At 41.0% G+C, this 10556-nt stretch overlaps 1 protein-coding gene across 3 annotated transcripts in view; it reads left to right on the top strand.

Moving 5' to 3' along the window:
* Dock4 (dedicator of cytokinesis 4) overlaps positions 1-10556 on the top strand; it is a 393633-nt gene that overhangs the window by 312460 nt on the left and 70617 nt on the right. For all 3 annotated transcript variants that reach the window (XM_013347825.2, XM_026782419.1, XM_026782413.1), the window contains exons 28-30: positions 6554-6629; positions 8990-9090; positions 9442-9500. In XM_013347825.2, the coding sequence (XP_013203279.2) occupies positions 6554-6629; positions 8990-9090; positions 9442-9500 (236 nt within the window). The remainder of the gene's footprint in view (positions 1-6553; positions 6630-8989; positions 9091-9441; positions 9501-10556) is intronic.

The following is a 10556-nucleotide window of genomic DNA, read 5'->3' as shown; positions in this document are numbered from 1 at the left end:
AGACTGAGTTGGTTAAAATGGAGATGACCCTGAGACTGATGCTGTAGTTCCTTGAGGGAAGAGACCAAGGATGCTTCTTGCTTCTCTTTTGTCTCTCCCACTCTGCGTGCTGCATTGGTGAAGGAAGGTCACTCCTTTCCCTGGTTTCCTGATAGGGTTGTGACCCCTCCACCTGTGCTAACCTGCTGAATAACCTCAGCTGATCTATCATTATTACACAGCACAGTTCAAACACAGTGGTAAGGCTACGGTCATTCATGTCAGACTAGATCCAGGGCAGATAGGACCAAAGCCCCTACTGTCATTGAACTCTAACTTCTGACCCTGTCTTCTGTCTGTAACACCAATCCTTCCTGCAAGAGAGGACAGTCATCATGAGCCAGAATCACCTGTCAGCCGCAGTACATACTCAGCAGGCCACAGGTGAGGGCTACTGTCTGTCCTTTCGGTGAGCCTCATGCATGCTGGAGTTTCAGAACTCCAGCTTAGATCAACTAATTTTAATTCCCCTGATAACTGTTCATGATTTTCATCTGCCCCAAGAATCCTCCTGTTCATCTATTTGTCCCCATTTAATGCTTCAACTTAGAGAGAAGTTGAATTCCAGGTTTATTTTGTTAGCTTTTGAATGTATAAGCATCCACATTAGCCGGGCATGATCGTGCACACCTTTAATTCCAGTGCGCGGGAGACAGAGGTGTTCAGATCTCTATGAGTTCAAAGCAATTCATAGTGAGTTCCTGGCCAGCCAGGACTACTTAGTGGGACCTAAACCTGTTTCAAAAAGGTTTAGGTGTGAGGGGAGCAACATTGTTGATAGTCAAGTTTCTCTACTCTGTAGACTCTACAGGGCCTTTCTCTTAGTCTCCGTGTGATTACTGAACATGGGCTTATTCTTCATCAGATTCTAGTCTTAATCACTTTTGAAAGAACAAATTCCAAGAGATAAGTTTTCTATGGAGTAAGAAAGCAAGAAATCAGGGAAGAGAGAGAAGATAATTCTTAATCACAGAATGAGGGTACAGCTGGAACACCCAAAGCAATAAATTGTATTCCCTGTGCCCCAATTCCTCTTCCTTGATTAGATCTCATCATTTTATGCCCATGGAGATTGGCATTGTCAGAGCAATCCTTGTGCCCACATTGTCTGTGGCAGAGTCAGTGATCTGGCCGTTTTGGTAGCAAGTTGCAAACTTTTCTCAGTGATTGAGGTTGGAGCATTTGAAATCAGAAATAGTTCCATGTTCCAAAATTGAAGAAAAGAATGAAGCCAGAGGAGCCATGTGGCTTTAAATAATGGAGAACAAGTGAAGAAAATCCTCCAACTCCAAGTATTTTGCACAATGGAACAATGAAACATGAATTCCTTTAGCTGGCTTGGGGACTTTGTGCTGGGGCTCAATAGTGAGTTCCAGCCCGGTGATGAGCTGGAAAGCATAAATGGCAAGCATATGAAGTAGCGTCTTCTGAGGAGCTTCCCGCACTTGAGAAGTCCTCTTTTGGGTCCTACTCTCCATCATAATAAACACATAAACCAGATTCATATGCCATATTATACACCCTCACTGAGGAAAAATATCTATTTATCAATATTTGAACTCATTTGGGAAGTCTTACAAAGGTGCCTATACTGCAGTAGTTTGAATGTATTGGTAGCCAGAAGCTCATAGGGAGTGGCAGTGTTAGGAATAGTGGCTTTGCTGGAGTAGATGTGGCCTTGTTGGAGGAATTATGCCACTGTAGGGGTGGAGTGTGAGGTCTCCTTTGCTCAAGCTTCATTCAGTGTGGCACTCAGATGACTTCTTGTTGCCTGCAAGCCAAGATGTAGGGCTTCAGCTCTGTCTCCAGCTGCATGTCTGCTTGCATGATACCATGTTGAATCATTATGACAATGAACTAAACCTCTGAAAATGTAAGCCACCCAATTAAATCTTCTCCTTTATCAGAGTTGCCATGGTCATAAAATTCTAAGAAAGTAACCTATCATTTTTAACTTAGTAAAAATTGCATAAATATTAAATTGGTCAATTAATGAAGTTAGATCATGGTCCTTACTTCATAGTTTTACTTTGGTACCATAACTTTCTCAGCCTCTAGTGTGTTCCAGACTCAATGAAAAGCCTGCATCCTGTGTCCCTGTAACAGGAGAGCAGGCAGGTCAGATAAGGGCCAAGGTCATCAGTCTAGCAACAAGACTACATGTTGCACTAGAGACCCTAAGACTGCTGAAATCCCAGTCAGAAGACTGCAGAGGCAGAAAGTGTTGGGATGCTGTTCTGATTTAGGATTCTCTAGTGCTGTGAGTCTCAACCTTCAGGTTATAGCTCTTCCGAACTTGCATATCAGATACCCTGCGTATTGGATATTTACATTATATTTCATAATAATAGTGATATTTAGTAATGAAATACTTTACGGTAGCAGGTCACCAAAACATGAGGAGCTGTCTTGAAGGGTTGCAGCATTAGGAAGGTTGAGTTCCATTGCCCTAGAGCATTGGTCTTCAAAGGATGCTTTACAGACAAGAGCATTGCTATCACTTGGAGCTTGTTAGAGAGACAGGCTTCCAAGAATTACTCCAGGCTGCCTGACTCATTATCTGAATGTTAATTAGGTTACCAGGTACCCACTGAAGTAGGAAAAGAATGGTGCTGATCTAGAATGGTGGCTCTCCAGGTTCACCAAAAATACCCTGGAAGCTCTACAAAGCCGGGTGTCCTAGACACATATAATCTCCAGAGAAAGCCCAACTGTCTGAGACTTTAATATGCCAGTGGTCATAGTACCTAGACCACAGAGGTCCCATGTTAATTGTCAATGCATGCAGCTCAAGCCACATGAATATTATCTGTGTTTATGACCTGGTGTCTTGGTGAAGGCTTTTACTGCTGTGAAGAGACACCATGCCCATGGCAACTCTTATAAGGAAACCATTTAATTGAGTGGGCTCACTTACACATTCAGAGATTCAGTCCATTATCATCATAGTGAGAAACATGGCAACATGCAGGCAGAGATGATGCTCAAGCTGAGAGTCCTACATATTGAAAGCAACAGGAAGTAGATTCTGGGCAGTGTTCTGAGGATAGGAAACCTCAAAACCTGTCTGCATAATGACACATTTCCTTCAACAAGGCTATACCCACTCCAACAAAGCCACACCTCCTAGTAGTGCCGCTTCCTATGAGATTATTGGGGCAATTACATTCAAACTACAACACCTAGCACATAAATAATTTTGTAATTCTTCTCTTCTGTGGAATTGCTTTTCTCAACTGGAATTTTTCGTTAGTGAGCCTCTTCCAGGACCTTAGGCTCAGGTGTGGAAATAGCAAATATGCTAAATTTTATTAGTAGTAGAGGTTCTTGCTTCCAAGTACTAATCCAAGACAGACTCGTGTGCCAGGGCAGGAGGAGCAGGACAATGAATTTTTCTATTGAACATCAAGCACAAATTTGTACTTATCTATTAAGAATAAAAAACTCAGTAAATAATGGTACTTGCTACACTGGCACTGAATCTGAGGTCAGATTTCTAGACTCCCATAGTAGATGTGGGTGGACGTGTAGCCCTGTGACCCCAGTGCTGGGTGTGGACAAGACAGAGACAAAAGAATGGCTATACCTTGACAGTCGGTAGCCTAGCTAAAAATCAGTGATCTCCAGGTTCAGGGAGGGACATTTTCTCAAGGGAATAATGATGAGAGTGATAAAAACTGCTGCCAGCCAACTCTGACCCCTGCACCGACACAGACAAACATGTGCACACACAGTACACATTTTACTTATTTTGACTGGTTGCGGTTTTGGAATTCATTTGTTTGCCAAGCATACATTCTGTCTCCAGGCTGCACCTCCAGAACTTCCCTCATTAAACCTAGAATCCCAGTGATCTATGTGATGGGTGAAGAGCCACTTCTTAACCTGCTAGCATTTCCTCTTCTGATATTAATGATTTATAATCATGGGGTAAAATCCTTTGGGAACCTCAATGATTTCCTCATTGTTTTGGGGAGGATCATTGCAAATGACCATTCTATACTATCATCTGAAGTAATTCCTCTCTCTACTGTGGAATTGGTTTATGATGTCTGCCATGGGGTGCTGAGGAAACCACAGCAATTCTGTCTTACATGTTTATCTTATACTTAACTTTGGTAACAAATACTTTTAAAAGTACAATGATTTATGCAAAAGTGTTTGTACATATATGTACACAGGGCTTCTGTTGACAGAGGCTGTTTATTCGTTTCCTGGCTGCCCAGACTCAAAATAAGCACACAGAAACCTTATTAATTAAAACATGGCTTGGCCTATTAGCTTATGCATAGCTCTAGCTAGCTCTTATATCTTAAATCAACCCTTCCCTATTAATCTGTGCATCACCATGAGGCTCATGATTTTTCAGTAAATTTCTGGGCGTCTGTCTCCTTTGGCAGCAGTTACATGGTGTCTCTTTAATTCTGCCTACTCTTTCCTCCCCTGTCAGCTTGGAACTCTCACCTTGCCTTATTCTGTGCTGCAATAGGCCCAAAGCACCTTATCTATTAGCCAATGGTATTCAGAGTATGCAGAGGGGAATCCCACATCATTACAGAACTCTCTTATAATTGACTTTGGGGGCATCCCCCAGTCAGCACCAGGGTAAGTAAAAAGAAATCCATGAAAGTGCCAAGGGCTAGACCTTTCTATCTGAGGGGAAAATAAAGAAACACACACTTTCTGCTGGTAACCTAAGAGAAAAGGAACCAGCACACACTTTCCAGGTGGTAACCTTCTTTTACTTCAACTTAAATAATCTCTCTTGCTTGACAATCTTTCTTTACATACATATATCTCTCTCCTGCTTTGTTACTTGTTTCTATATTCAATTTCATCTCTTTTCACATGACTATATCTTCCTTTTACATACATTTCTCTTCCGCATCTGTTTTCCATACAGCTTCATCTTCCTTGCCTCCACACAGTTACAAATCTCCACACAGCCCCAGCTATACATCTCATTTCCATAGCTCTCTCACCATGCTCACTTTACACAGTTCCTAGGCACAGCTCCTCTGCGTAGCAGCAGCTCTTTCACACTCACACACACATGCACATACATCTACATCATTCATTCACTCTTTACACACTCATTCACTCTTTCACACTTCTCCTTCAGCTCTCACACCCCTTTCTCTCTATGGCTGCCTTCTCTCAACAACGTCGCTCCTACTCTATCACAGCCAAGCCCACTGTCATAACACAGATGAGTCCGGTTGTTTCTCTTAGGCTAGGAATGTCACATTGACTGGCCAGTGAATAACACTTGGCCATGCACTTTCCCAGACAGAGCTGAACCCTGAGTGGTAGAGAGTATGTGCAGAGAGTCTCAGTTGCTAGACAAGGAGTTCTGTTTTCTAAAGTTGCTTCTATGCTGACCTGGAATCAGCAAAACACCTGGAGTGGAATGTTAACTGTCTGTGTAAAAGGTTGTCTTTTGTGACTGAGAATCCTATGTCAGTCTGAGTAATATAAAATATCCTAGTATTATTTTTATTCATCAGAACTTTGACCCTTAAGCAGAAATCATCTTCCTGACCATCCACAGCTATGTGTGTGTCCAATAGATGGAATATTTACATGATATTAAACACACAGCAGTGGGAATACGGCCAGAGCTGTCCTAAGGGAGAAAGAAAGTGGCACGTGAGGGAAATCACGGATACAGGCAACTGGTTTTCAGAGTCAGTGGTCCTGTAAGCCTTGTTAGATAGGTTTATCTTCATCAGATAAATTCATCCGGTTGGTCCACACCTGAATTATCAGTTTCCATATGCTGCATACTTCCAAAGCCACCTGCACTCTGTTTCGTACTAGGTGAGAATATTCACTAAATGATTCCTTATTACTCTCCCAAGCAAGATAAATATAGCTGTATATTGCTGTGGCATGCTTAGCTAAGAACATAGGGCTGTCCCATGTTTTGCCCGAAGGAGATGCCTCTGTCTTGGAGTTGCTGTGCCTCTTTGGTCCACAGGGGTTATAGACACTTGGACAGGAATTGTCTCCTTAGTGCTAGTCTGGCCTCCTGTGTGACTCCACCTCCCATAGTCCTTCTGTGTCCTCTAGCACCTTACATGGGAAAGAACAGAGTGAAGGCATCTATTAAAGGGAAGATACATCCTGTCTCCTTATCTGCGCATTACATCTTTAGGCCCTCAGTCATTCACGGTAATTAAATACAGAATGTGATGTTTACATTAAGTGATTTTGCTCTATTTGGAAATTTAATTTTTTTAGGTGTTATAAACCACCAACATATGAGTATATTTACATTAGAATTATTTTAGTTTGTAAATATTCCTATATATCGTTTTGTGAAGAAATTGACTAATAAATTTTTGTGTGTGTGTGTGTGTGTGTGTGTGTGTGTGTGTGTGTGTGTGTTTCATTTTGAATCCACATGCTTACTGGAGGACATTTTCTTTTAAATGTGCTTTATTCTTGTCTACTAACTGATTTTCACTAATGTGAAATTTCAGCTCTAGTGTGTTCTTTTTTATCACTATAGTGTTATCATCACCACAGTCTTGTACCTCTCGGATGCACTGCGGAAGAACTTCTTAAATGAGAACTTTGAGTATAAGGTCAGTATCCAGCCCACAACTGTCCTGCTTAGCTGTGTGAGATCTGTGCTGTGTCTTAGAGAGGTGCTTCATTTGTGTTCAGGAGAATATAGTGTCAGCTGTGTGTAATGTTGGGATACTTTTTATTATATTTGCAGACACATTGGAGTTGTTGTGATGCCTATCAGCCTGATGGGAGTCAGTCATACCTGTTACCATAAATTTCAGTTATTATATTCTGGTGTGGTTCCAGTGTAGTTATTTGAGAGTTTTAGATTTTTATTACTTTTTTGAGTTAATAAGAAAAAAATTTCAAAATTACCACTTCCCTAGCTTTGAGTTTGGCAATGAATTATGAAAACTCTGAAACCTTGGTGTGATTCTTCTGGGCAGGATTCTTGATCCCCCAGAAATATGACTGGTGATATTCCTGCCTGTTCACCTATTCTAGATTACCTCCCCACACAGCTTTTTTTTATAGCAAGCAAATGACAGTGTAGACAGAAGTGCCTGCTGTGGCTTCCGTCCTCAACAATGGTTCTGTTTTGTTATCTTTGTTTCCTGTTGTTGTTTTTTTAATAACACATTTAACATTAAACATTTAGTGAGAACTCATTATCTGACAACTAGAAAATACAGAAAGCACAAATGCAATGAAAATTTGAAGCACTCTAGCCTGGCGTGCATGAAGTAAACCTGGGCTTGATCAAACAAACAAAACCCATAATATCCACAGAACAGAGGAGGCCTGAATATGAAAAGTCAATGCATTCTGTCCATGACACAGGGTGACATCTCAGCCCAGCTTTGCAAACACCTCCATCTACCCATTGCCATTTGCTATTTGAAAAACAAAACAATACATTTTGAGCCATCTGATGTTTGCTATTTATTTTCCTTTACTACTTTCTCCTTGTAAATTATCCTTTAAGTGTACATTCTTGCAAAATTTAATATTGCCACGTGCCTATATTTCTTTGAATGAATGTTGTTCTGGGAGGGGGGTAGAGGGGTTGCAATAGTTAAGAATGCTTGCTGCTCTTAGCCAAATTCGGTTCCCAGCACCCATGCCAGGTGACCTTCAACTTCAGTGCCAGGGTACACCATCACTCCTTTAAAAAATGTTTTCCGTGGAATTTTTTGTTTGGGGGTTTCAATCACATCCTGGTTTTATTTGTGAGACCTCCATACAGATGACAGATATCCTTTGTCCTATTTCTCATAGTTAGCTTTCTTTTGACATGACATCACTGGAGACATAGTTTCACTCCATATGTCTTACATGGTTTTTGCTGTTTATTTCTGGAAATTTTATTCTAATGTCTTTCTGATTCTTTATTTGGCATAAGAAAATTTATGAGTCGAAATTTGTCTGGATAGGGAATTTTAAAATACAAAGTGAATTTAAAGTGATTAGCATTTCCAGAGATACAGATGCAGGTTTTTCAAGTTCTCCATCAAAAGAAGCTCCAAATACTAATCCACTCAGAAATGGAGTACCTAAGGCTGTGTGGAGATGCCCAGAGTATTGTCTGCAAAACAAGACATCGATCCTTCAGCCACACCACAGAGCTCCGATTTTAAGCAATATCTAAAGAGAGAGTTGTTGTGCAATGTTTTACTCTTGACTTTTTGGGGACCCACCAGGCAGCTCCCAAAAAACATCACACACAAAGGCTTATTCTTAGTTATGAATGCCTGGCCTTAGCTTGGCTTATTTCTTGCTGTCTTTTCTTAACTAAAATTATCCTGACTACCTTTTGCCTATGGGCTTTTGTCTTCCTCTATTTTTGCATACCTTTCTTTACTTACTTCTCCATGGCTTGCTGTGTATCTGGCCCCTGGTGTCCCCCTCTCCTTGTTCTCTTGCTCATCCTCTTCCTCATTCTCCTTTTATTTATAGTATCTGCCTGCCAGCCCTGCCTATCCTTTCTCCGGTGTTGCGGGAGGTCCTTCCGCTCCTCCAGCCTATAGCCACTGGGACCTCCCGCAACACTCCTGCCTTGCTATTGGCTGTTCAACTCTTTATTTAGACCATCAAGTGTTTCAGACAGGCACAGTAACACAGCTTCACAGAGTTAAGCAAATGCAGCATAAACAGAAGTCACACACCTTAAAATAATATTCCCCAACAAAGAGTATTTCTTTGATTTTATTATTCTGTGTAGAAAATGTCATTTGTGTGTTGTGTAATGGCAACAACTGTGGCATAATGACGTCACACAAACTACGCTTTGGTAGCCAGCACTGACTGGGACACAGTGACTCCGGCTTCTCTCCCATCCCTTTCCTGCTCCGGAAGCAAATGTCAGCAACTCCATCAACTCATGCGCCATGTTTCTCTAGCACAACAGTATTTAAATATCGTCCTTTTCTTTTAGATCTGGGATTCCTACTTTTACCTTGCTGTCATTTTCATAAACCAGTTGTGTCTGCAATTGGAGATGTTCACACCTTCCAAAAAGAAGAAGGTGCTAGAAAAGTAAGTACCAATGAGGGGTGTAAGGCCTTTTAAAGATGTTCCGTCATTCATGGGTCACAATGCCATCACTGAAAATGACAACTAGTGGAGCATTTATTAGAGCAGGGTTTCCAGAGGAATTTCAATATTTTTGAACTTATTAACATTTGAGGGGTATCCAGGATTCAAAGTTATTATCGAAACCAGAAGTTATAAGTTTATGTGGATATTTTCTTTAGGGTCACTAAGACACGTTCACTAGACATCTATAATTCAAATGTCTTGCCTTTAATTCAGAAGGACGTATTCTATCCTAGAGAAATACAAGTACTTTGTTGTGGAAATTACAACAGTGTTGATTTTCTATTTCAGGTACGGTGATATGCGGGTGACCATGGGTTGTGAAATTTTTAGCATGTGGCAGAACCTAGGTAAGTGATGGGAAGTGAAGGCCTGCATGGCAGAGCTCCTCTCCTGATTGTCACATGTCCGTAGCACAGCGGCTTAGTGTTTGGGAGCCAATGCGTCAAACAGTCAAGAGATTTTCAGTACCTGTGGATGAAATTCTCTCTCAGTCACAAAATGCCATCTCCAGAAATGGACACTGTGGCACCAAGCAAGGTGTCTAGTTGGGAAGCATCACAACACCTTTGCGTCTTCCCTTATTAACGACCAGTTCTGAGATCTGGTATCATGATGTTCAACCCGTTAAACATTCTCTAGCAATGAGGTAACCTTTCAGAATTTGGAACTGTAACAGCATGAAACTTTTAGAATTCTGAAAGGAAGCAATGAATCATCACCAATTTGGATTAAACTTTGTGAAAGATTGCCTCTGGCATCATCATGTAACACCCTTTTCCTGCATTGACCTGCATCGTAAGGAGTTTCACTAAAGGCCTTTAAATGCACCTGCAGTTGCTAAGAGACCGTTAGATCCCATTGTGTTAATCTGCCACAGTGTAGAAAGCATATTATCCCAGCAAATTGCTGGCATAGATCTGCCTGCACAAAAAGAATAATATTTGGAAAATAAACTGTTCTGAATTTCATTGGCATAAGCTCTCTTTCTGGAGATTCATAACATTTAATTTGGCATATTACTTTTGCAAGTTTTTTGTATCATTAACTGTTACTGCATTTGAATCCCCTGCAATTTATTCAAGTGATTGACATGTGACTGTGTAATGATCTGAGAGTTCCTTCTTTTTTTGGCCTCACTGAGGCACAACTTAGAAATAGCAGGATGTGTTTTCTTGTTCCAGAGTGATTTTTGCCCAGAATTCATATGTCCCTCAAATATGCACCACAATTTGGAGAGCTTTGTTATACATAAGTGCTTGCTGGTGATCTCAGAAAATTAAAACAAGTTAGCATCCGAAAAATAAGAGCCAGTGATGAAAGGCCAGCTAGAATAAATGACGATCTGTCTCTAGATCCAGCTGAAAAACACATGAAATGTCTTGGCTTGAGAGCCGTCTGCTCAG

Source organism: Microtus ochrogaster, chromosome 1 (assembly GCF_000317375.1).
Source record: "Microtus ochrogaster isolate Prairie Vole_2 chromosome 1, MicOch1.0, whole genome shotgun sequence".
Lineage (NCBI taxonomy): Eukaryota > Metazoa > Chordata > Mammalia > Rodentia > Cricetidae > Microtus > Microtus ochrogaster.
The sequence above is the reverse complement of the archived record's forward strand: the minus strand, read 5'-3'. Positions and strand labels throughout refer to the sequence as shown.